The sequence below is a fragment of the Athene noctua genome, chromosome 16 (assembly GCF_965140245.1).
Source record: "Athene noctua chromosome 16, bAthNoc1.hap1.1, whole genome shotgun sequence".
In the NCBI taxonomy this organism is placed as follows: Eukaryota; Metazoa; Chordata; class Aves; order Strigiformes; family Strigidae; genus Athene; species Athene noctua.
The window spans coordinates 16,845,398-16,872,977 of NC_134052.1; the positions used below are offsets into that span (position 1 = coordinate 16,845,398).

The 27,580-nt window shown below is 46.2% G+C and overlaps 1 protein-coding gene across 2 annotated transcripts; it reads right to left on the reverse strand.

Moving 5' to 3' along the window:
* On the reverse strand, positions 1 to 27,412 carry RPRD1B (regulation of nuclear pre-mRNA domain containing 1B). Of its 2 annotated transcripts, XM_074920228.1 has the most exons (8): positions 27,151 to 27,412; positions 25,477 to 25,606; positions 24,274 to 24,376; positions 19,635 to 19,646; positions 16,801 to 16,902; positions 14,890 to 15,010; positions 13,708 to 13,883; positions 1 to 2,501 (listed from the first exon to the last, which is right to left on the reverse strand). In XM_074920228.1, the coding sequence occupies exons 1-8, from the start codon at positions 27,299 to 27,301 to the stop codon at positions 2,352 to 2,354; spliced, it is 945 nt and encodes a 314-aa protein (XP_074776329.1). In that variant the 5' UTR covers positions 27,302 to 27,412; the 3' UTR covers positions 1 to 2,351. The 2 variants fall into 2 exon arrangements, with proteins under 2 accessions (XP_074776329.1, XP_074776328.1); XM_074920227.1 differs by lacking the exon at positions 19,635 to 19,646 and having other exon boundaries at positions 14,890 to 15,016; positions 16,801 to 16,913; positions 24,243 to 24,376.
* Positions 27,413 to 27,580: the final 168 nt, after the last annotated feature.

The window sequence follows — 27,580 nt, forward strand, 5'->3', positions numbered from 1 at the left end:
TTCAACGACACCCTCTTTATTCAAAAATAGATATCTATGAGACATTTCAGAATATACTGCTGTCACAAATGGCAGCCTATATGTCTAAATTAATTCCTAAATCAATTCATATACAGATTTAAGCTTTTGTTAAAAAAAGACACACCTTGGGGAAATCTGTTTAACCTTGAGAGAATGTCACCCAGTTCACCAGATGCCCTTTGCCCAAAAGAGTAAAACAAATAAAATTAAAAACCACAAGACTTCATTTAAATTAAGCAAAATAAACCACACACATATATTTGAAAAAAAAAAAAATCAAAACATTTCAATTTAAAAAAAAAAACCAACAAAACAAAACATACCACTCTCTCACAGAAGATTTGCCCAAAACAACAGCACAAGATGTCAACACATTTGTCTACATAATTTTTTCTATGACAGCTTTTTTGTTCTCTAATGGATACACATTCAGTCAATGGTCAAAACAATTATTGGTTGAAACAGCCTCTGGGTAATTCCATGAGCTGGGACAGGATAGAAATGAGTCTTTTGGTTTGGGTTTGCGAGGTTTGGTGGGGTTTTTGTTTTTCATTTTTGGCAAAAGCAGAGAGAATATACAGTGTTTTCTCTAAATAATGTTTGGACCATAAAAGGCTGTACAATCAAACCAATTCACGGAAAGCAGCGTTCTGCCACTGGAAAACTTCCTGTAAACTAAAGAGAAAATACACATTTCTTGGCTGGGCAGTAAGGGTGTTTTAAAAAAAGGACAAAATGAAGTGCCAGTAAGAAAAGGACGTGAGCTTCTTGACAACCTAATGACCAAAAAAAAAAAAAAAGCTGTATTATTTGTTTTAACTGAATGCTGAATAGCCTACTGAATACCCTGTAAAATAAATTACCGAGGACGCAGACCAAGCGTTGCATTTCTGTAGGTTTCCTCTCATGTCTTTGACAACAGCAGCTTAAGACTATAGGGAGGCACAAACACAGCACATCGACTAACTGCAGCCTCTGCGTTACAAAACCTGCATTATCAGATCAAGTGTTTCCAGAAACGTTTTATAGTGAGAGGTGCTAAATTTAAACAGAATTGTTACCCAAATTGGAATGGTTTTCAGTGATCAGAGTCCAGCTTGTCAGAGCCTACACAAAACTGCAATGTAACTACATCCACGGCAGCCGAGACGTTAGCTAGCAACCTAATGGAATTAAGAGTACTGTAAATTGGCCTTTTTTTTTTTTTTTTAAACTTCTTCCAATTATAAAAATCAACTCACAATAGTCTGTGACACAAAATTAAGTACATCCTTCTACGATCTACATGCATGGACATGGTACATATGCATACAGGATATGTGCATATATATGGGTCTATTTTCTATATAAATAAATATTTATACCACATTTAACTTCTGTGCATCAAATAACTTCACTAAAGCTATGGAGAGAATTTATAGAACAGTATTTTCAGTGTAACCATCCTGAGCGTAGATCTGACAGTGCCCGTCACAGGGATCTCAGCAGTTGCAATGCACCACTCCAAGCCTCAGCCTCTGTGGCCATCCCAATTTGTATAATGAAGAGGAAAAATGTGGTATAAATCTAAGGTAGCTAGAACAAAATTTACTTCCACTCTCATTTAGGTAATATCCAGTTCTGCATTGCTCAGCAGAGTGTAAATTATGAAGCGCGCTCTAATTCACAAAGAAAAGCTGCTTATTTTTATTGCCTGTGGTGAGTTTCAATTTATGGACATGCCAAATGGGAACTCTCTCCGTGTCAGTCCCCAGCAGCACGAGGAACCGCGGCTGGAAGAAAGGCATTTCTCTGTACCATTGCTCAGTAGATGCCACTCCTCACGCTGCCGTGGCGCAGCACCTGCACTCACAGGTCCCTGCGACGCCCACCAGCCCCTACTGCTCTCAGAGATGAGGTCCAGAAACCCAGCTACAACGGACCAGACTCATTCAGAAATAATACAATACTTTTACAGAGGAAAAACGTTGTGTGGTCAAACTTCCTTTGAAAACATTCCAGGTGTGTATGTACATGATTCTCATGACTTTTGTGGGGGTAACAAGTGCTAAGAGCAAACAGCAACTAAAGAGTATGGAAAAAATATGAGAAAAGTTTGCCTATATGGACTACCCCCACTCCCTTCAGAGCTCACAAAAACTCGCTCCTCTTCCTCCCCTCACCGTGAGCCAGTGTACGCAGAGAGAGGGTGAGCACGAGCAGCCAAGAGGTTGAAAGCAGGGTCTGCGAGTTCCTTCCTACCGCAGATCGTGGAAGACTGGCTTTCCAGTCAACACCAGAGTCTTCTCCCTTCTGCTGGTAATCACGGAAACGGGGGGACACCACTGGTTCTAGTCTGTTGAGAAGAGGTCACCAGCAGACGGCAGCGGCGCCAGCCCTCCCGTGACGTTGGGCAGCAGGGACAGGTCCGGCAGGCTCTGGATGTGGGACTTCAGCTCCTTGCGGACCTGGGTTACCCGAGCGAGCTTCTGTTTGTACTCCTAGGGGAGAAGAGGAGAACGGAGACTAAGCAGAGTTAACCAGCAGTGCTCGCTAACCAGCAGTGCTCTCAGCGAAGCCCGGAGCGTTTCCCAGGCGAGGGTTCTGAGGCGCTGGCTCTCCGGTGAGGACACCCCCACTCACCCGCACCCCAATTCCCAGCCCGTCCCCAGGCCTTGGCATCCCCAAACCACTGACCCTGCCCGGGGTCACTTCCACAGACGCTGGGCAAAGTGCCCCCGGAGCTGCCCCCCGGGGCCTGGCAGAGTCTTTGAGAAGTGTCCCCAGGCAGCGCGGGCAGGGTGCTGCCCCCCCGGCAGAGCCACTCCAGGGCTGCTGCTACCCCCAGGCTGCTAAAACGCTCTTTGGGTTCTCATTTGAGGGTGTTTTTTTTTGTTTTTTTCCGAACTTGATCAGTTTTGAATATTCAGATAATCCAATTTTCCCTTTCAAGTCGCTAAATCAAACCCAAGTTTTGGTTGTGAGATGGGCCCTCCCCCGGGAGCCGTGGGACAGCTCACGTCAGCAGCCCCAGCTGTGCCACGAGCCCGCCGCGTTCACAACCACCACAGAAACGTGTGGGAGCACGAGGTGGCAACTGGAGAAAGACACTTCCCCGCTGGAGAGAAACCAAGCCAAGTACAGACACATTTCCAGAATTTTATTACAAAGGGAAAAAAACAGTAAGTTAAACACCCATGAAGAGGAAACTTGCAAGTAGTTTTTCCACAAATGAGGTCCAGATTGAGCATTAAAAGCCCAGTAAGAAACATCTATCCACCTTCAGAAACCTCCACAGTCTAAGAGACAGCAGATAACAGTGATTAGTGTTTCATAACGAGCGGACAGAGGGAGAGTCTGGACCCTGGAAATGAAAGGAAGAATCGCACCTTATTAAATTATGTTTAGAGGCCACTTGAGAGCAGACAACACATATCCAAGTTATCCAATATAGAAACTCAATTGAAGATTGACGTTTGTGTAATTTTCAAAGCTTTGTGATTCTAAATGGTTATGTAACAGTCACAGAAGACAGCTATTTAAGTAATAAACCCCAGTATTACATCATTTCTTTTGGAATGCACCAGTCTTTATCCAGCTACGCATGGCATATTTTTCATGGAATCTCCAGAATGGAGGAAACAAGAAAGAAAGAAAAGTAAGAAGAGCCATACACAGAAGAGTCTTCTACACTCAGTTGTAATATTAACTTACTGGGCCAACAGAACAGTTTACCCGAGAACAGAAATTTATCTTTGAAGATCAAATAAAACTAGACACACGTTTAATCTAAACATCTTTCTGAAGAGTTTACAACTTTAATCCAGTCTTTCTAACCTTCTCCACAACGAAAATTCTCTTCACCTTCTCCAAATACTAAAGCGCAGCAGCTCCTGCGGGTTTACAAGCAATGAGTTTACACTCTGTGTTTCATTACTCTGAATTAGAATGGCGAGGGCAGCAGTCAGCTGCAACAACTCAGAGCACCCCTACGCCAGAACGGCTATGTAAATATATTCCATAAATTTCCTGCCAGCACCAAATAAGAATGTCCTCTAACAGCCTATTTCAAACTTAAATCCTTTTATGAGGCTCGGTGAGTTAACGTGCCACCGTAACCAAACACTCCTGTTAACGTACACAGGATATAAACGGAAATGATCAAGTTCAAACAAAGCTCGACCAGCTTCATAAACCAAAGCGTACTGTTCTCAAGCCTAGAGGAGAACAACAACAACAAACCTCAGGAGAAGGTGCCCCCATTAATTTAGCATTGTGAGGATTTGTTTTGTTTTAATGGAAGACAAAGAGTCAGGATCATCCCTCGTCATCCCACGTCGGGAGATACATAAATAGGGAAGCAAGTCAAGAAAGTCACGTTATGAAGACAGAGAACAAAACCAGGAAAACCCCCCCGAGCTTTAAGCAGGGATACAGAACAAAAGCAGATAAAGAAGAAAGCCATGGCAGTGCCACATCCTGACTGGGGAGGTGGCACACGGGGAGCTCTGCTCAAGGCTGACACGTCACGGGTAACGTGAGGCAGGGAGACAGCAGAACACCAGCTCCTGCCCACAGATACAGGAAGCAAAAATATTTATTGTATTATTGTATTCCAAACGCTCACGGATAGAAGGTGGAAGAGGCTGGACTCAGACTGATTTCTGATGCCCCCAGAAGACTGTCTTAAAAAAAAAAATTTGAAAAAATCATCATTCAGGACAGTGCCCGGGAGTGACAGATATCAAGTCAGGAAAGAAAGGGCAGTGCTTTCTCCAGAATGCCAAACTCTGTCAAGAGTGAATATCGGCTTTTTTGTTCTCTAATAAATTTTACTAAAGATAGGAAAGAAATCAAGAAGGGCAAGGCAGTTGGCAAGTCCTCCAAGTCTGATCAATGGGTAGAAGGTGCAAATTCCAAGCATAAGCCAAGAAAATACCTCAAATACTACCTGAATTGCCAAGATCCACACACAAGAATTCTGTGAAAACGGGTACAGCACAACGTCTGCCTTACGGGAAGACCGAGGACCTGCCACCACCAGGGCAAAGCTGACACGAGGACCAGGACACGCTACTTCTAGGGGGCACTTGGGATGAGGACACAATGGTTTTTCAGCTGAAGACTATTTGCCTGACTATCACAACTGTATTAGATCCAAACAATATCTGTTTCCTGATATTTAGGGGACTGAGAATCTTTGCAGAGCCTTTCTTGATAGCCCAGCTCTGAGAACAACAAACGAAAAACCGCTAAGATGTATGCAAACAGTATTTCTGTCCTGGTTTTTATGCTGTGGCAAATATACAGACAGGAGGAATTCCTCCACACATTAACAGCAGCAACCTGTTCCCAGATCCCCAGTTAAGAGCTTCAAACTTTTAGGAAAATATTGCTCTTAACACAGCCCCAGTTTCAGGGGTACTCCACACTGAGAGCCTCATGGAGAATTCTAAGTAATTCCAACTTACTAGTAGGTTAATGCAGGCATCAACTAGTCCACACAAAAGTTTTTGTTAAAGCAGTGAGGCCAAAGTCCTATCTGTTAGGGGGAAAAAAAAAAAAAAAAAAGAGGAAAAAAGTACTCACAAGGAAAAGACAGCAAGCAATAGCCCCAAAACCACTGACAGCCTCCAGGCTCAGGGGCTTTTCTTTTTCCACAGAGTTGTGGCCGTATTCTGCAACGCAGGACTCTGGGAGCAGGTTTCATGGGAAACCATGTTTTTCGTGTAGCCCCTGACATGCTTTGAAACCACATCTTGCACATTTTTGCATAAGGTCCCTCCATGCTATAAAACCAAAAAAATATGAAGTGCACTTGAAAGAAACCGCTGCCGTCTGAGGTCTTAGTTTGTACTTCATGTGTCTAGCTAATTGCCTCGCTGCATAGTGGGCTTTCATTAAGATTAATAGTATTTGGATGCTATTTGCTTTTTTTAGGCAAAATAATGAGATCTTTGCTGTAAGCAGGAGTTTCAGGATGATACAGAAAAAACTGGCGCTGTGCCACAGGAATGCTTTTGCTAATCACCATTCCCTTCAGTATGCGGCATTCTACATCCACGGCGGCCAAGTGAATTGGATACTCAGCCCGGAAAGAAATGCAAAATCAGAATTAACCACCACTGAACGAACCTGACAGAAGTGTTTCGTTCAAAAGCAGCCTTGCTTGAACATTATAAACCCGACTGTGATCGGCGTGACAGGACATTCATTCTGAGGACTGTGCACAGCTTGCTTCACCTTGTCGAGCTCTGCAGCACGGACTTTGTTTTATTCCAGCTCAGAATTTGCCCTGGACACTTCCATTCCTGTGCTGGGTCAAGCAGTAACATGCTGTAAGTCATCACAGCAGTTGCATCTACTGAAAAACATCTAGTTAGGCATTAATGAGAATTTGGGAAGTGAATAGGAAGAGCAGGCAGTCAGCCCTGGTTCTGGTATGCAAGAGCATCAGCCAGAGCTACGACAGCAAAACGCCACAGGAGTCAGGGGAAGATGCACCAAGGCTCAGCAGAAATCTGCAAACAGTACACAGTGAAGCGAGAGTTTGACAGCAATATGTTTATATGGTTGTGTAAAATCTCTATTTAAAAACGTTCAATATACAACACTAGTACAGCAGGTTGATCGGGTTTTCCTTTGCTTTTGCCACTTGCCACTTAACCTACGCGGAGCACTCTACAACTTGCTCATTAAAACATGTCAGAATAAGCACGTTTATACGCTTGACAGCGTATCTGTAAGAAATGACCAACACGAGGGGCACTGGGAGAAAATTAACGAAAATAACAGCTTTTTGAAGCAAGGAGAATGAAGTTCCTGCTTGGCGAGTAAGTGAACAGCACATGCGAGCCCTGACAAAACCCATCACACGTCACAACAGCAAGGGGTTGGTTTGCTGCTTTCGGGGTTTCCCCAGCCCAAGGTTGTTCTTTATTATCTAAGAAAGCATGAATTATTACTAATCAATACTTTCAGTGTACATACACCTAGAGGACAACCCAAGTCGTTGTTTTTTAGCAGATATAATGTGCTAGATAACACTCGAGACGGCCTACCGCTGGCTCTGGGTTTCGTGCTCCAGAAGGAGCCGCACAGCAGCTGCCGGCTCAGCTCACTCCACCTCCCACCCCGCCGCTCCTTCGGCCTCTTCAAAACCAGCTCAAAATTCCCCTTCTCCAACAGAAGTGTGCCACACACCCCAGCACTTTTCTCCTGCCTTCAAACCCACCTCCTTCCACATTCTCAAGTGTCACATCTGAATAAGCCCGGGTTTAGAACCGTACCCTACCCTGGATTTTATAAAGCACCCTCCCCACCCGGCGGGGCAGGCGCTGCTCTGTGTGCCAGGCAGAACTGCCAGCAGCTCAGCTGGCAGGGGAACAGCTTTCTCACAGCAGTCAGAACCACCCAAACCTCACAGAAAGCAAATTTTAAAGAGTCTGTCTGCAACACAGACACGAATTTGCTTTGTAAATAAACCCCGGTGTCCTAGAAATAAAAGTAGTCGGTCAAAAGAATGATCTATAAACTTGCTTATTTCCAAGCAAATGCAACAGAACCCAAGTGAGAGATCAGACACATCAGGCCTGATCCAGAAGCCAGAGTCCTCGGAGATAGGACCGGGACAGGGATGCCGCCTCGACAAGGCCCGCAGCTGCCCAGCGCGGCCTCGCCTCCCGACCGCGGCAACGTGGCAAATCCCTGGAGGGGTTTTAGCAGCCACACAGCCCGTTTGCCCCTGCGAGAAGTCAGATACGAGGGAAACGTCTCCTGTTTTGTAAGTTCAGCGCAGCAGAACTCACCTCAAAAGCCACATGAAAAACAAATGCTCATGTTGAATCCAGTTCTCATTTTGCAGCAGCACTAAACCGACCAACCTGAGATTTTTATACAACACTTCTGAAAGATGCAGCCCAGGAATCAGAGCTTGAATGATGTATCTCCTTACAGAGCTTCAGTTCATTTTCATACCTTAAACTTGTTCACAGTCTTGCCCTTTTAAATCTGACAAGGCTTCTTTCTTCCACAGCATCGTTCATCACGCTTCACCAGAGATGGTATTTCTGCTCTTGGCACAATTACATGCTCTGAAACCATTACCTGTCTCCTTCCTCTCCTCTCTGCTTCAGACAACTTGAAGTTGTCCAACTGAAGAGTCCTCTGCAGAACGTTTCTCCAGCTGCTGGAGATGCCTCCTCTGCCTCCTCCTCCTCCTCCGCTGGCCTCTGCCACCGTGAGCAGCTCTCAGAACCGGCCCAGGCTGCCACTGTACAATGGCAACACCACCCGGCTTCTGCTGCAACGTATCCTTCCACAAAAAACACTGGGGGAAAGACGATCTTCATGACAAAAATCAACACTCAGGGCACAAGCAAACAGCTCCACACTCACCTCTTCAAGCATCTTAAGCAAAAGAGCAGCTATACACCGATTCACTTCAGTAAAATGCATAAAAAAGTTGTATGTTAATATTGGATGATTTTTATTCGCTTTTATTTTTTAGTATGATTGCATTTGCAGTACTACTTCAATTGTGAATGCCTAAAGTGCCTACAAAGTGAAGAAATTACACCGCTGCGTTGTGTGAAGAGACCCAGGTGCTGCCTGGAGCCACACTCCACACCCAGAGCCAGGCCGGCCGCAGCCTCCGGCCATGGCAGAGCCGTGGCTCCGCGCGCGGCTCGGGGCTGGGAACGGGCAGCGCCCTCTGCCCTGCCGACCACCACCCGAGTCCGACAGCCCCGAGCACGACTCTCAGCCTGGGGGCTCTGCCCAGGGTGCAGAGCAGACCCCTCCACTGCCCAGTTCCCAGGGTTGTCTCCTGCTGCTTGCATGCATGTAAAATACTGACATTTTTCCTGGCAGAAAAACTGAAACCTCACCTCTTGTTCCCTGCCTAAACCACTGAATGAATATACCACAGCCCGGGAATTCTCGTCTGAGAGGAAAAGAGCAGCCACAAGGGCGTGCCAACAGTGACATGCAACAAAGCCTAAGCTGTGGCAGCAACACAGCAATAAATTGCGCATTAACCCACTGAACTAAACCGTATTTCAAGAAAATGTGTAGTGCTGGGCAGTCCAGGAAACCTCAGCGGAGACTGTACTTCATCCTTCACAGGCACTATCAAAGAGGGTTTGCAAATTCATATGGACACAGCTTTAACACCTTATTAAAGGTGCCTTGAAGCCATGAATATTAAAACCCACCAACATCTGAAAACCCCCACAGCTCTCAGCAGGGTTCTGAGTTATAAATTTTCAGGTGCAGTCAACAATCAGAAAATTTCCCCTAAACTGGACCTTAAATACAGTCTGTTCTTTATACACAGACACACACACGTATTTCTGTGTGCACCCCCTGTACACACTGCATGTACTGAGCCTGCTCCTCATGTCACCTTTTGCAAACGCAGGTGCAGAAGATACCTGGAGGGCACTGGGAAGAACTCGGCATCGCTGCAAATCAACACAAAAATCTGAACACACACTCTCCTCTCTTCCCCCCCTTTCCCCATCAGACTAAAACAACCCTCCTCCACTTACTCCTAATCTGCTCTGTCAGCAGCTATTTCAGACGCCCATAAAGCTTCCACACCATTTGCCATTTTCTAGCACTATCTCCACCAGGTTCTTCTCGTCCCACCCCTTCAGGAGACGTCATTTTACAGTCACCTGCCAGACCAAAACGGAAACGTTCTCCGGGGCATCTCCCCTGTGTTTCAGTTTCACACAAACTGACTCCCTGGATTTTTTGCCCTTGCCTGCTGTGCCCTCAGGAAGAGCACACCGACTTCAAAGACACTCCTTCCCCTTGAAGTTCTGCAGACTCAGGTGCTGAAGGACAAAAACCCTCCCCAGCCAATTGTACTCGGTACAGCAATGGCCAAAAATAACACAAATCAGAGAACTTTCACTGGAAGTTAAATACTCGTGTGAGATATGAAGACACCTTATCTCATTCTTAGAGGAACACCAGTTCTTGTTTCTATGCCTGTCTGAAAATGGATTTTATTTCCTGACAGCTATTATGAAAGTCCAGGCCATGGAAGATCATAGAGCAGCTGCAGTATCAAGCCCACAACTTCTGACTGAGATGAAGCGCCATTTGAAAAGAAATTCAGTGTTCAGATGTTGAACGACAGGATCCACCATACCTTTCAGTAAGTTAATCTGAGGAGTATTTACCCCCAGGAACATGTGCCTTGTTACAGGCTGTTCAGCATCAGCTTTAGTCCAGCTGATTTTGCTCTGCAGCCTATTACCAGGACTAAAGGAATTCCACCTCCTCCTCCCAAGTGCTTTGAGACTACAATCAAATGATCGCAATCTGCCCCCCTCCAGATAAAGTAATCCTAATTATTACACTCCCAGTTTTTGCAGTCGGTACCCTAAAAGCAGTTTGTCCGTGTTACAGTCCCCAGGCTCTGGGCCAGCTTTCTCCCTTCCGACTGCCAGCGCCTCCTCCCAGGCCGCTGTTCCAGCCCCAGCTCACCCAGCCCTGGGTGAGCCCCGGGGTGAGCAGCGCCCACAGCCGCCGTTCTCAGCGTATCGGCCCTCCGCTGAACACCTCTTCTGCAACCGATGACAAGAGCTCTATGGCACAGGGCTCTGACACTGCAAAGTATTTTGAGCATTAGCCCACTAGACATAACTACGCTGAGTTTATGTAAATGTTTTGAGAATTTGCTGTGTTTCATGAGGGATAGTATTAATAGGATTAGTAAACAGCTGTAGCTCTTTAGACCACAAAAGCTGCTTTTCAAAAGATGTGGATTAGCTACTTCCATTGCCATCTCAGTGACTTTGCTTTGTGCGTAAATAAAATACAAAAAATATCGAGAGTGATTTCCAAATTAGACATTTCCATATTTTAAAATAAAGCCTTGAGTCATGTTGCAATCAGAAACTTTCCCCAACCAGCAGCCTTGGGTAGATTAGAAGAGCAAAGTAAACAATCTGTCCTCTATCTAAAACCACCATCTCATCCCAGAGTCAGGAGAAAAAACTCACAGTCAATAGCACCAAAGATTCTGGAAAGGGTACCCTGAGAGACCAAAGCATACAATGAGAAGACATGTAAAATTAGATTGTTTTAAGTTATTTTCTTATTGCAGTCTTTGCTTGAGTAACTGTTTTGTTTTTTAATACATTCTTAATTGCTACAAGAATTTCAGATCCTTCTATTAAAATGCTTATTAGCACTACAAAGAAAAATCCAGGCTTCTCAACAACGTTGCTGTGAGAACATCAAAGACTCAAACAAAACTGATGAGCAGATATGACCTGCCCTATCTGTAACCAACATCTCCCACTATTTATTAACCCCCTACAAGTCAAGAACAATGGAAGGCTTTAATCAGGCAATATCCCTCAGCTAAGATTTGAGATTTGACACGAGTATGAATTGTGCCTTCATGTTAAGCAAGTATTAAAGAGTGGCATTTCCCACAGCTCGTTCTAGGCTTCTAATGTGCTCAGGCCACCTTGTTTTGGCAGAATGACAAAGATGCTAACCTGAACAGATATTTTATAACATCATTCTTTAGTTTCCAACGTATTAAAGAACGTGTTTACACTTAACACGGGCAAGCACCCGGTCCTGTTGCCATCAGCAGGATTATTCCCACTAACGAAGCAGCTCAGCCAGTGAACCGCTTCTCTTTCAGGATTACATTTCTGCCTCTGCCAGAGTTACAATTTTTAAGTAACATTCCTTACCCAAAGGATACTGGACATGCTGGGAGAGAGCCCAGAGGAGGCCACAGAGATGCTGGGGGGGCTGGAGCCCCCCTGTGAGGACAGGCTGGGAGAGTTGGGGGGTTCAGCTGGAGAAGAGAAGGCTCCGGGGAGACCTTAGAGCGGCCCCCCAGGGCTGAAAGGGGCTGCGGGAAAGGGGGGGGACTCATCATCAGGGGTGGGATAGGACGAGGGGGAACGGGGTTAAACTGACAGAGGGGAGATTTAGACGAGATCTAAGGCAGAAATTCCTCCCTGTGAGGGGGTGAGGCCCTGGCACAGGCTGCCCAGAGAAGCTGTGGCTGCCCCCTCCCTGGAAGGGCTCAAGGCCGGGTTGGACGGGGCTTTGGGCAACCTGGGCTGGGGGAAGGTGGCCCTGCCCGGGCTTTAACATCCTTTCAACCCAAACCATTCCATGATTCTATGATATTTTCCAAAATCAAAACCAGCACAATTGTCGCATTTCAGCTAGTGCATTTGAAACTTTAAATTAATGTTGTCACTATGAATTTCTTAATTTCCTAACTCAAATTTATGGATTGTTCTGGGCTTTTTAAAACATTACTTTGTATCATTTTACTACCTATTTTTTGCCTTTTTTAAAAAAAAAGTAAAGAGCAGTTTGTCTATCATTTATATATTTTTATGTATACACACAATGACAGGTGTCCTTTCAGCAAGGAAAAAACCCACCTGACACACGACTTCCACTAGTATTCAGCAAATAGATCAGGTGCCAAACAGGATTCATTTTATGGCATCTTTCATATCCATGTCTGAAAGTGCCTTTTAATGACTCAGTCATAAGACAGACGCTATGCTTGAAGAAATTCAAGCTAAACAATCTAGCAGAATTATTAACTACCCACTCTAATTCTGAACGCGGAATCAGCACTTGTCTGGCTGATTTGGAAAACATGTTGCTCTGGAAAAGCAACATGTTCAGAGTCACAAGACGTTGAGAAACTCTAATATAAACACACATGGCAAAGAAAACACTCAAAATGTACCTCAGAACAATGTTGCCTAGCTGTCAGAGGATTAGGTTTGTCATGGCAGCAAACAGCCCACATTGCACCAGCAGTGTCTCCTTCCAGAAGATTTTGTCCTCTACAGCAACTCACGTCCCACCCAGCAACAGCTGCTCGTAATAACCGGCAGCCGACAGCGCCGAGGAAGCCCTTAATGTGCCGCCAAGGGCCAGTTTAACAGATGGCAGAGTGACATACAACCACAATCATTAATTAAACTTTCAGCACCGCATCTTGGGACTAGCGTGGAAGAACTTCCTTCGAGAAAGAACATTTCAGAGAAATGGCTGGCTGCCGCAGCCTCTGCACTCGCTCCAGGACGTGCAGCTGGTGCTCAGGTCCAGGCAGCTGAGTCTCATTTCACAGTGTCCTGCCCTCCTTGTCTGAGGGAGCTGTGGCAGGAAACCCAAGTCGTGGTCTCTCGCCTCAGCCCCGTTTACGCTCCATCACCGAAGCTGCGGGTTAGAGGGGCTGCACCGCAAGATCTTGTTTCACCCGCATCCCCTTGTCAAGCAGGGGCTGGGAAGGCAGATGAGGGCATCCGACCATAAGGAAAAGAACCATAAAGAAACCCCACCAATAAACAAACACCCCAGCTACTTAGGGCAAAGCGAGGCTGGTACTTTGGAAAGGGGGATTTCATAAAACAACAGGGTAAATCTGAAGGCACTCTGCTAGGTGAGCCTATTTTGCTGTAAGAAGCTCAGAGTTCTGGGCCATCCAGGTCCAGGTGTATTAAAACATACAAGACTGAACATCAGGACAGATTTGCCTTCTCCAGACCTTTTCCACCACTTTCTTACCCCTGTTTTACTCCAAATGTAAAGATAACACCCCGAGTCACCTCGCCCGAGAGGAGCACACAGATCAGGGTCGCGCGGGCACACTGGCTGAGCCAACGGGCTGCCGGCCCCGTGGCAATCAGTACTCACCTCCAGCTTCTTCTCCTTCTCCGTCAGGACATCCTTCTGGTTCTGGGTGTACTCGATCAGCATGCGTGCCAGCTGCCGCCGGTCCTCCAGCTCCGCCGCCAGCCGGCCATTGTACTCCGCCAGCAACAGGCAGGCTTCGTCCACCGTCTTCGAGAGACGCTCTGCTGCCTCTTTGTCTACAGGCAAAGGCGTTGGGTACGTCAGAGGACAAAGTTTACAACCTTCTGCATCCTGACAGAGGGGCTACAATTCACCAGGCACACACACATTTCATTCAGAAATACACTTCTGGCTCACCCGGAAAACAGGAGTTCTTATCCCAGGGGATAGAGAGGAAAGAGGCAGGACTAACAACCCCAGAACGGTGGGTTCTGGGCACTGACGTGACTGACGGCATTTTATTCTCACAGAGTATCAATAATGGCAGGGGGGTGGATATATAAATCTGTGAAGTTAGTCTCTATCAACAGGTTAAACTAAAACATCAGGCTGTACTTTCAGCTAAATGAATCAGGTAGGTTTCCCCATTTAAACATGGTGTGCACTTTTCAATTCCTCTTTTCTCCGAATAACTCCTCAGGGATCAATACAAGCAAACATACGAACTGCACACCAGTCTTCACAGCTGGACACTGTAAGAGCATATTATAAAGGACTCAGTAAGTGACACTTCCTAATGACTTCCAAAATAAAACCACTTCCAGGAACAAGAGCCAAATCAGCTCAACCTGTAAATGCTTCTATTAAGATTATTTTTCAAACACAATTGCAAAAGCCCATTTAAACAAAGGCTGGCAGACTAATGGGTGTAGCGAGTTTCCTTTTCCGTAGCAATCAAGGAATGCGTGTGTACTCAGCAGAGTCTGATAAAATATCTAACAGTCAAGGTGGTCAAAATCAAACACATCCATCTGAGAACTCTGGCCCTATTTCCTTTACATTCTTGCAAAATGCTGTTGATATTCTCAAAGCACAAAGCCAGAGAGGTAGAACCAGCTACCCGAGTTTCACCTTCAATTTTACATCACAGGATTGGTACCTATCAATTACCCGAGAGCTACAAGGCAGGGACACAAAAGCAGGAGTTCACTCCGCCATACGTTGTGATTATTTAAAGAAGAAAACACTTTGATTTCTAAGTTATTCTTTGGGCCCATGTTCATACATCTTCCTGTTTCATACCTGTAATTTTCTCCAGTAATGAAACATCTTGAACTTCCTGAGGCAGGGAGGCAATTTTTTGCCGCACTGTTGCATCTCCTGATGCTGCATTTTCCAGGTCTTGTAGGGCTTTGATCAAATCCTCAGTCTACAAGACAAGTCAGCCAACGTTACAACTGGGTAACTCTAATCCCATTTCCCGTGGATGTGGCCACTGCATCTGAGGTCACCCACCTTTGAAAGCAACCATTTTTGGAGTATTTTCTTCAAGTAATTTTTAAACTGTTGCTTCCCAACACAGGGAGTATTCACTAAGTTTACAAGATCCCAGTGTTCAGGAACTTGCGCATAATTACAGTAGGATCATCTTTTTCAAGACTCCGCAGCAGAAAACTTCTTATTCCAATGAAGAGAATTTAAGAGAAAGCTGAAAAGTACACGACCACACCAGTCTGAGAAACAGCCATCAGCCCTCTGCGCCGCACCAAGCTGGGACGAGAGCTCCGAGCTGAGCACCCCTGGCACTTCCTCCCGCCCAGCAGGAGCGTACCTGCACCTTTGTGTTCTCTTCCAAAGGTGCATTCTGACACAGCAAAAAAAACCCCAAACCAAACTTGTATCGGATTTCCATCATTATGAGATTTAGGATTTTGTAACGGGTTACCTACCATAAGCTTTGATGACTGAGAGCTATCTCTGTTAAAGCAAACTTTCTATTGTCCTGATTTTGCCATTGCTATCCCCACTTCGCTCAGCTGGCTCTCTGCAGTTTAATTTGCAATTGCAATTAAACCAGACTCCACTGTATCTCCTCAGCTTCATCTCACAGCTGGTTTTTGTGCACTGAGGAAAAATGTGTCAGTTTAAATGAATACACTCAAGACATATCCTAGCTTAAGAAGGATGTGGATGAAGACAGCCTTAAGTGGACCTCCCCTGACACACCATATTTCTTCCCTGCTCAAAAAAAAAAAAAAAAAAAAAAATAAATCTAAAAAAAGGAGAAACAGAGACTCCCAGCCCATGAAGAAAAAAAAGTGTTGTTTCTTTTGTTTTAAAAAATACTGAAGTTTTAGTGGGAGGATTTTGAAACTGGAACACTCACCCAGTATACAACCACGAATGTTTAAACTAGTTTGAAAAAGTTTGAAAACTAATAAAAACACTGAGAAAATTTAAATAAATATTTGTTTAATGTGAAAAAGAAGTCCATTACCTAATATTTACTACTTCTTTACAAACTGCTAATTACTTCCAACAGTAACAAAGACAATGCTTATCATCAAGAGAAACCATAAGCTGCAAGGCATCTGGAGGTGAAAACAACAACAAAAAAACCTCACTTACTTCCTTGACAACTGTTATTTATTTTTATTTTTCAATGTTTACAGTCTACCAGATGGGTGGTGGGCTTTTTTATCCTTTTCAAATAGACAATGGCTTAACATATGTTCATTTTGTAGCCTCAAATGGTCAGAATGATCCTCTATTTCATTCCCACTATTTCCACACCACTAACGTGTCAGCTCAAAACAAAGTCTTCAGAGATGTTTTTTCTAACCAACTCCATACAAATCTATCAAAGGCTGAGCTTTTTAATAGCTCATGGAAGGAGATGTCCTACAAAAAAAAAAAAAAATCTTAACTGTGTTTGGCTTTGGGAGATTACACGCTGGTTGTACAAAAATCTAAAATATGGTCTGTTCTTCCAGCAGCCCTTTGAGGCTGGTTGCTGGCAGCACGACTCAGACCATGGCTGAGCCCACCCGAAGTCCCCCAGCACTGGCACCCTACTTCATCAGGGAAAGGCTGTTCCACTGCACCCCAGCTGCCTCTCCCCCACTCCATCCTTTCTCTTGTTGGCAGCTCCACCTTGTGGCACCCAGGCGGGAGGTGCCTCGGCAACACCCCCCCGCAGCCCAGCCCACCTACCAGCAGCGGCCCAGCGCTGGGGTCTTGGGGCGAGTAGCTCCCGGGGTAGTCATCATCCTCCTCCTCTTGTATTTGCTGAAAAGTCCGCTTTAAAGACTTCTTCTCCTCTGCAACTAAAGACACACATAAGCAGCTCGTTTGGATGCCAGATCTGCCCACCTTAACTATCTCTACTTCAAGCTCTCTAAAGAGAAGGATGACCATGGTTGGAACCCCAACGTTGGCATCATATTCCAAACACTCAAACAGCAATAGAAGGTTGACTTTGCCCACACACCAGTACAAGGGTAGAGCCTCACATCGCAGCGTGCGCTCCATCCGTATTTATGCCTCCTACACCGAAAGGAAGAAAGGTGAGCTAACGCCTGATTTGTCAATAAAAGGCAGGTCTTGAGCCCGGCTCAGATCCTCTGGTTTACACCACATATGCGGGTGAGGATCTCTACCAGCAGAAATGAAGCACTGATGCTGCCATACCTATGGGCAGAAGAATTTCAAGCTATCTCTCTGCACCAAGCATATGTTCACTGCGGTCCCACAATCAACTCGGCAACTGCTGGCTGGACAACCTTCCATTCTTCCACCAAAATAAAGACTCCAGCACAGCTCTGTCAAACCAAAACTCTTTAAGATGCAACAGCAACAACAGCGACGGGCAGAGCACGAACCGATCTCCAAGCAGGTAACCTGGAATTCTTCAGAAATAAGGATTTCATAAAGCAAGACAGCGTTGGTTAAATGAGCCTTAGCGTAGCATTCCTTAGCTTGAAAGGGAAGAGACAGTTGATTTAATGAGTCAGAAATCTTAATGCAGCCTTTGAGCCACTTACAGAACCTTCAGAAGATGACAGATCATTCTTCAGACTTGCCACCAAAATTAGTAAGAGCCTGGATAATTTGTAATAAAGCTTTGGACAGAGTCCTGAGAACATATCTTCAATGGAATCGAGTTTTGCCGAGATAATGAAGGAGTTCAAGGGAGTCTGTATATCCTTTGACTCACAGGGAAATCCAAGATCACTCTTGATTTAAAATTAAATCAGTCTGCCCAATGCTAATGAGGAAGCAAACAGAAAGCTCTGTCTTTAAATGAAGAATTTTGCCTCCTTGTCCAGTGAAAACATTTTCTTTCAGTGGAGAGAAAGTCAGAGGTGCTGTCCATCCCACTCGTGTGAGAGAAAAGCCGAAGGATCTTTATCAGGTAGACACAAACATGTTGCTGTTAGGGAAGAGTCTTACTCAATGGAAAGGAAAGAGCACAGAAAAGTCACCCTAAACCAAACGGACTTTTGATGTATGTTAGAGCAAAGCTACCCGGGCTAGAAAAAGGTACAGTCTAAGTATTGCAAGTATACAGCTGATGTCAGAGAGCGCTTGACAATCTGAGTGACAGGCAGGGTCAACACGACAAACAGCTGCTCCCGCAAGAGAGGAGCCGAGCTGAACAGGAGACGTGCGGGTGACAAACAGCCAAGGAGAGCATCTCCAGCCCAATACAACGTGCCATCGGCATTTACCACTTGTGTGCACTTAAAAGTAATTAACCAACAAAGCATAAACAAGGTAATCCACAGAGGAACGCGCGACCAGAGCGCGCACACAAGCGACAGCGAGAACTGGGATTCCAACTGCTGAAGAGCTCTTCCTGCTGTGAGGCCAACTGGCCCGCCACGGGACACACTACCACGCTCTGCTTACGACTAACAGAGGATTCAGAATTCAGAGAATCTTCTGTCTGAGCGAGACCAGGGAGTTTGACTGGGAACAGCCAGGAGGCGGCAGGCGCACGGACACCCGCGGCCCTGAGCGCCAGGCACCAGCTGGCCTGTCTGGAGAGAGGCCACTCCCCGAGCACACGAACGGCCACTGAAGGGACAAGGTGGCCAGCGGACAAAGGAGCACAGAGCAGCCAGCTCTGAAGTAGCGTTTTGGGCATGAGTAGCATGACATAAATGGGGACTCCTGCACTTTTTTCTTCTGCACTGGTAAACAAGGGCAGCAGACAACCTCACTGAAGAATCCTAGAAACACTTTTTCTATTTTGATGAAATAGAGATGAACAACCCCACACTTATTTTTACTCAGGAGCACATGGTAGAAAAGGACCCCTGAAAGAGAACGGGAAGCAAGGCATAAACTTTAACACCCCCTGCCTGGGTAGCTCTCTAAATCTGCTAGCCAGAAGTAATTTAACCATGCAGTCTACACCCGTGAGAAAGCTCAAATCCAGCAAGAGAAGAGGAAAGCGAGCACTGAGTGTCTAAAACTGACCAGAACTCAGCAATGGTACATAACACATCCTCTGCAACAATCACGGTATCCTTGTAGAACATGGACAGCTGCTTCCAGGAAAACCAAGAGCCCATTCTTGACACGGACATGAAGACAGACAGAGAAGCCACTACTAGAGATGGAGCCAGCTTTCCCGTTTCGTTCAGCGGTTTCACAGCTCAGAAAGTGAACTACTCCCTAAAAGCCTCCAAAGAGCAAAGCACTTTGTTTCTCCAAAACGACAGACAATTGCTGTCGTAACAGCTCTGCAGTGAAACTCAGGGCTGTTGTTATCTTGTTGTTGCAGTGTCCAGAGAGACCCAAGAAGGGATTTCTCCACCAACTTTTCAGTCTCCAAACCATCTCCAGCGGCCCAAGGAAGCTTAGTGTGTCAAAGACCTCAGTGACAAAGCCTGGCAACACAGGACATCTTCCCATCTAGGCTGTTCACCTTTTTGTTCCCACCTCTTGACAACTCTTTCCAGAGGGAAACAGGCTTCTTTGATTTGACTCGAGGCTCATACACACAGTAAAGAGAAACCAACTGTGGAATCTGTGCACACACATCCAAAAAGGTAACTAGGAGTTTAAATCTTCCCTCTGTTCATTAAAAACAGTTGGTTTGTGTGGGGGTTTTTTTAATCTCAAGGCAATATAAAATTATCTTCTCTCATGAGGGCTTGGTTACGTTCGTCTCCTCGTTCGAGAAGCAGCCACAGCTCATGGCAAGGAACCCCCCAGGCAGACAATGACTTTCACTGGACGTAACTAGGCAAAGGGTTCCAGTGTTTTTGAAAAAAAAGCCCCAAATAGTCCTTAAATCACATGAGAATTTATTAGTCTCGGCACAGGTACATCACGTGCCTTTTCTGAGAGTTAAGCATACAGGTACATGACAAGTGGCATGAGCAGAGACTTGCAAGGAAACACCGTTTAACTGAGAGCGTACAGCAACAGCAAACCTGTGAACCAGGGTTTGTACCTCTGAAGTTCTATAGGTAGCAGCTTTCTTTAAAAGCAGACCAGCTGAGTTTAAGTGGGGTTTTGTGTTGGCAGGGTTATCGTCCTCAATCAGCATAACAAAAAAATAAGCTTCCCAAAACTGTAACTAAAAAAAACCAACTTATGTGGGCTTTAGGTTCCAAGTACCAGGGGTTTAGCAACTTGTGCAGAATCCAAGTAAACTCACATGAAAGACACTTTTGGAAAGTGATTTAGGACAAAACACTGAATAAAACAACAAATAGACAGCCTTCCTAAAGGAAAACAGAAGACCATCAAGGAACACCAGAAGACAGAGAAGAACAAAATAAAGAGAAACCCAAAGGCGCCAGGTACCCCCAACTGCTCTGACCCTTCGTTTCTCTGAGGTAGACTATTCACAATTAAGTTCTCATTACACACAGATTTCCTGGCAGCCCCTCCTAGGCCGAGCGTAACGGGAGTTGATCTGCTCCGGAATGATTCCTAGTCCTTCTCCAGGTGCTTTATTTCCGTAATTCCTGGAAGTGTCCCTGCCTGCTCTCCTCTCCGATGCTGTTCTCCACATTTTAACACGGGGCTGACTTCCTGCGCCAGGATTTGCAATATAAACACAACCAGAGCAGATGGGCAGCAGTTCAGTTCTGCCTTATGCGACATTCCTACATCACAGCACATCCAAGGGCTTCCTTCAGCTGCTTAGCACAAAGACAATGAAAACATGTCAGCTATATAGGTTACGTTACCTAAAGGATTTTACACCAAACCTCTACAGACCCAGCTTTCTCAGGCTTTAAGATAAATGAGTGGTTCTTCTCTTCCCTATTGCGTGTCAAAAGAAACATTCTAATAAAAATGAGGTTAATGAGAAAGCAAATGCAAGCTTAATGAATACAATTAGAGTTAAAAGAACATACGATATCAATACTCAAAACCTCATTTCCACGTAGACGTGTATCTGCTCAAGGAACCCAAAGACTGAGATGTGGTAGTGAGCTGCACCACTGAGGAAGTTGGCACCAGGGAACGCAATGCCTGGGAAGGGCCCGTGCTCTGCCTCCTCCGCCGCTCTGAAGACAAAGCTTCATTTTCTGTGCAATCAGCTCTGCTCCACGGCAGGAACTCGGCACGTGCCGCCAGCCGAACTGCCACAGGCTCACCCAGGGCCCTGCTGCTAATGGAACAGGAAACAAGCTGCAGCTGAACCGCAGACCGAGGAGCGTTAACCATGCCTCTCCCCGCTGAGGCAGGACTCTGCGGTATTTTGGCATTTCACACCTGTAAGTGGTGCCCCGCAGCACGAGCGGGGCCACCCCCTTCAGCAAGTGGCACCTGCCAGCCCATCTGGTTTAGGACGCTGCGATATGGAAAAGCCGCAGAGACCCACCTGCACAGGCCCGCTGCCATACCTTAGGCTGAAGGAACCAGCACGCATTACCGCGGCACCGGATACTCTTAACGAGCTCCAAAATTTTGTTTTAATGGCACAGCCTCACACCAGTCTACAGACACTATCACCACCTATTTCTCAGCTGGGTCTACCTCGGGCGTACACAAAGCCACAAGTCAGAACGGGTTTGGAGGAGCACTGAGCTATGGCTTTCCATGTTTATGATAAACGTTATAGCTGTAAACATGATACATTCTTGTCCACCTTGCTTATGTTCACCTGTCTGAAAACAGAATAGAGTAACTACAACAAAGCCTCCTGCAACAGAGTCACCCACCAGAAACTGGACGAATGCCAGTTTATCTTAGAAATCCATAAAAACCCCATGTGAAACCAGCTCTTACCATTAAGAAGCTCATTTGAAAATAAGTCAGTCAAAACAAGGAGGAAATCTCAGGAGAACTCTGCTGACTGTTTAAAATTTATTCTCTTAGTTTAAAAATCTCCATTTCTTTTTTACAACAAATTGGCAATAAGGCAGAAGTACTCACACTCCCGAAAAGGGCTGAACTGTTCTCTCAAATAAAAGATACTACAATGACATCTCCGAGCACCCAGACAAAAACTAAGTTGCTCGCCAAGCGAAGATGTGCACACAGCAGTTCTTAAAATGTTTGTATTTCTTCATTCTGTTTCCCACAGACAAAGGTCTGTTACATTTGGGATGGGTTTCATTCTGTATAAACATGTTTGAGAAGTTAATCTCAAGGATTGATGGATACCACCAGCGAAAGGGAGGACGACACTCAGCAGCAGTTGGTTCCCAACTCACCAGGACACCCCAGCTCTTTCTTGGACACTCGGTATCATTTTGTTAGGATTAAAAGTTAAACGCTTGTGAAACATGTATTCAGGTACCTTAAATTAACAGTTTCAAATACTCAGTTCAACAGGAATTCAGGCATGTAAATTCTGTCCTTTCCTGACAAACAGGTGTCTTAGCATCGCACCCAAACAGAAGATTCGGGACTGCACGGGGCAGTCCGTGCTGACTGCACCCCTGCACCCTTCCCCTCTGCCCCCGTCCAGAGCAGAGACTCCCTCTGCCAAGACAGAAGAGACAACCCCTTCGCTGAGGTCAGCTGGTTCCCAGCACTTGGGGAAAAAATGCCAAGACCTTCTGAATGTCATACTTCAATGACAGTAAGTTGGAAGGTCTCTGCTGTAGCTGCTAAAGCACCACCCAGCCATTCTGGCTGAAGAAGTCTGTGAAAAACCACAAAACTGCAGCCATAGACATATGTCTTCAGAGTCATGCCTCGTATTAACGCTCACCACGGAGCCATGGAACGGTTTGGGGTGGAAGGGACCTTAAAGCCCATCCAGTGCCACCCCCTGCCCCGGGCAGGGCCACCTTCCACTAGCCCAGGTTGCCCAAAACCCCGTCCAACCCGGCCTTGAGCCCTTCCAGGGAGGGGGCAGCCACAGCTTCTCTGGGCAGCCTGTGCCAGGGCCTCACCCCCTCACAGGGAGAATTTCTGCCTTAGATCTCATCTAAATCTCCCCTCTGTCAGTTCAAAACTGTCACCCCTCATCCTATCCCTCCCCCCTTTCCCGCAGCCCCTTTCAGCCCTGGGGGGCCGCTCTAAGGTCTCCCCAGAGCCTTCTCTCCTCCAGCTGAACCCCCCAACTCTCCCAGCCTGTCCCCATAAGGGAGGTGCTCCAGCCCTCCGAGCATCTCTGTGACCTCCCTGTGACCTGCTGTAGATATTAACATGTCTTCACATTAATTCTGTAATAATTACCAACTCCAGTAAACACATCCTGCTTGTTCTCACCACATAAGAACAGCAAAAGAGCACTTTACTAATGACTAAGCCAGCTCTCACACAAAGCATCGCACGTCTGTGGGGAACAGAGCAAAATCTGGTCAAAGCATCCATGCGATTTTATCTAATTTGAAGACACTGACACTTCCTCTAGCTGTGAAGTGGACAAATATTCCCCAGACCAGAACACTCTTGATTTTCGACCCTCACCTTCCACGGGTTAGGCACCCTACTGCTCCCCACTTTTCATTATTGCACTACCAGTTAAATACTTTCAGATGCTACAGAAGAGGCAGTATCTGCCAAAGCAGTGGAAAAGCACAGTAAACGCAAGAAGCTTAATACTCAGTTCCTCACATCTGTCTCATGCAGTAACAAGGTTATAACCGTGACGGTCTAATTATGTTAAAATGATGCAAAGTTATTGTTTTCCCCAAACGCCGTCAGCTGGTATAAGAAAAGAGAGACCAGACAAACTTTGGGCATATATTCCAGCCTTCAATTAAAAGGTCCTCTCTGAATCATAATAAAATATAGTAACTATGCAAAATAAAACAATTTGTATGAGAATTAAAGCATTTGAAAAAAAACCATCGTAATAACCCAGCTGACCACTCTCAGAGCTGTGGAGTGGGACAATTTTAACTCTCCGGGTGGACACAGCAGTTCCCTGCACCCTACCTGTCTTCACATCAAAAGGCAGCCCTGGAGTGTTCTGTCTGCGTGAGCAGAAGACGACATTACCTTAAGTTAAGCTTACTGCTAGCCACAAGGCAACACACCGGCAAACCAGAACTGCGGGTTAAACAAAAATCACTCTGCAAGACAATCCTGAAGAATCTCCATGACCAGCTCCGGCAGCCACTCAACTACAGGAGCCAGAGCTCGACTCCTCACAGTACTTGCAGTGAAACACGTACCAATTTAAAAAAAGCAAAATAAAGCACATGACTAAAGCAATACGTGTTTACCTTTAGTTTGGGGGCTATTGGAGTCTTCCATAGAGAGTTTCAGTTGCTGTATGAACTCACTGCCATACACGCTCCTTTCTTGCCAGATGTTAAGCAATCGTTCCAAGGGCTTTTTGCAGCCCTCGTCTGCTTCTCTGTTCAAAGATTAGAAAATTGTTATAGTTCAGCTGAAAAACATTCCTTATGTTTTAAGAGAGCATCTTCCAAACTAACAGCTGTATCCATCACAATATTTGCACGTTTGGAGAGAATCTCTTTCATATAATCTGAGACAGACCATGCAAAACAGATTTATGGCCAATTTTCCCCTTTTACTGGAACCAAAGATTGTCTGAAAGGGCCCCATGTTCCCACTCCAAAGTCAGGGCAGCAAAGTTTTGAAGGAAGAAACTTGCTATCAGTTCAGAATTTGCGAGGAGGGTTATAAAATACCCTAAAGTTGACATGTTTACAACTCAGAGTATTAACTTTAAACAGTTGTTTCAGCCAATAACATCCCAATTAAAAAGCAGGTTGTTTGGATCATTAGGCACTTAAATGTACTCGTATAGCGCACTGAAAGTCAGCCAGCCATCCCCAACAGCATCCCACTAACACAGAACATTAGAGCTGCTTAGCTGAGGTAACTGGAATTAGTGCGCTATTTAGAGAAAATCTTAACTAAGTGATAGTCCATTTTTGACAGGATGGTAGCTGCATCACTTCTTCCCTTTCACATATAAAATTCCTCCTTCTTTAGCAAGGAGACTAACGATCAGATAACCACTAAAACGAGCAATACAAAAAGAAATTGCACTCAGACCAGGAGACTGACTAGAACCCAGTGACCCAAAATACCCGCTCTTTTAAAGCCTTCTGACAATGGGGAAGAGCCACTCGTTACCTGGCTCTGATGAGCACATGCAACTGCTCAGTTTCAGTGCCCACAAACAGATCTGCAAGATCTTTTGGTAACAATTAAGTCTGCAGGAGTTGCACACACAGAACACATGTGTAAAGCTGCGAGGGGCCGATTCACAGAGAGACAAGTTTGACCAAACAGAAACATTAACACTCAACAGTTGTTAGCCACAGAGCAGCCAGAATCCAATCTCTACTACAGAGAGAGTACAAGCATCCCTGAGACTTACAAAAACAAAAAGCAAAACAAAATCCAATTGAATTCAACCTTGTATAACAAGAATGCAAATCTCGAGAGAGAAAAGTTGAATACATACATAATACAGCAACATACCTGGCAACATGAGAAAAAGCATCCACAAGAACAGATTCAAATTCCCTAGTAAATTCAGGACCTTTCCTCTTACTGTTCTGGATGACATCGTTTGCTAAATATAGGAAAGTAAGTTTCCTACTCGATTTTGCTGGGAAAGAAAAAAAAAAAGGAGGAAGAAAAAAACAAAACAGAGAGAGTTTGCATTTATTTCTCACTTCTTTCACCTGGAATCATTAACATGTTTTTAAAGGTGCTTACAGCTTTTCAGTCTAAAAACAAAGTTCAAAATATTTCCATGTTACCAAGACAAATCAGAGGCCTTCTAGTCAAGCAGTTCTCAATCCTTTCTGCCTTTTTTCTAATTTATGAAACAAACATGATCTTAATGCTTTTTGTGCACACTGACTCCTCAACTCTGAAGAAAGCTGTGTAGGAAATAAATTTTAAGCACAGATTAAAACGCACTGTTCTATCCTACCAGCAAATGAATATAACAGCAGACATTTTTTCATTAATTAACCAGGAAAAAAACTTGGTATAGAACCACTTAATTCAGAACAGAGTGAAACCGCAGGAGAAAGCTATTGCGGAGAATCAAACATTTTCCAGACAATGCTGTGCCAAAGCAGCATTAAATTTCTTTAATATACCGTAACTTTTCCCATCCTGACACCATCAGTTTCTACTCTCCCACGGCCAGAATCGGTGGGAGACACCGTTCTCCTGAGTGCGCTGGCTGCAAACACGCACGAGGCAGAAAACAAAATCACTTGTTTCCACAGCAGGCCAAACTCAGATCTTTCAAAAGTTCATACTTAATACTCAATAAATGGCAACTCCAGCGATCACATGAAAGCTCCTCCAGCAAGGACTTCGCCAGCACTGTCTGCCCCACCGGGCCAAGGCTGCCCAGGGCGGGAAGGTGCCACGGGCCGGTTCCGCCGCTGCCCCGGGGGACCAGGCCCCAGCACGGACACTGGCAGCCTCCCTGAACTCCTTACGAAGCAATTTGAGAAGTTACCACAAGTTAACTTTAGTTACATTAATCTGCAAGGAAAAAAAAAAGCACAGAATATTTCTGGATGATACTACCAAACCGTTCTTAGGGCTACAACCACTTTTACATTGCTTATCTCCTAAGCCCACAGCGCCATTCTGTAATAGATAAGTACCATGAACCCAAACACAAAATTTAAAGGCAGGATCTAAAAGCTGAGCAGCCAGCACAGCACTTGGCAGTTAACTTGAGCACTCCCTGGGGAGAGCGCTCAGAACATCTTTGTTTTACAACCGAGCTGCCGGGCCCGGCACCCCCTCTCCTCGTCGCCTCCCCTCGCAGCACCGCGAACGCCCCCCGCGGAATTCCCGGCGAAGTTCGATAAATGATCCCAGCAGCAGGAAAAGGGCGGCCAGGCTCCCGCGAAACGGTGACTCCCGCCTTCACGGGTTGCGAGGTTTCCGCCGTGCCGCCCCGGAGAGGCCGGAGGCCGCCGCGAGGAAGAACCGGCCCCTCGCTAGGCTCTGCCTCAGCGGCCGTTACCCGCTGGAGAAGGGGCGGCCGGAGCGGGCTCCCCCCCCACCCCGCCGGGGCGCAGCTGCCCGGGGCGGCCCCCGGCCGGGACAGCGCCCGAGCCCGCGGAGCAGAAAGGCGGCGGCCGATGAGCGAGACCGCCGGGCCCGCGCCCCGCGTACCTTTGCGGAGCTCCCGGTGCCAGACGGAGACGATGGGCCCTGCGTGCTTGCGGTGGTGGATGAGCCACAGCGAGAGCGTCTGCACGCTCTGCTGGGAGTTGCTCAGCTCCGACAGCTTCTTCTCCAGCGCCGACTCCGAGAAGGAGGACATGGCGGCGGGCCGGCCCGCGCCGGGCCTGCTCCGCCCGCGGGGGAGGGCGCGACGCAGCCTCACCGACAACAAGCCTCCGCCACAAGATGGCGGCCCGACCTCTCACCCCGCCGGCGGGTCAAAGGGCGGCATCGGACGGGTCGCCGGAGGGGGGGGGGGGGGACGCGCCGCTGCGCCCGGCACGGGCCGCGCGCGGGACACGCACGGCGCATGCGCCCGCCGGGGCCGCGCCTCGCGCCTGCGCACTGCGCCCGCCCGCGACTTTTCTCACGAGGCTCC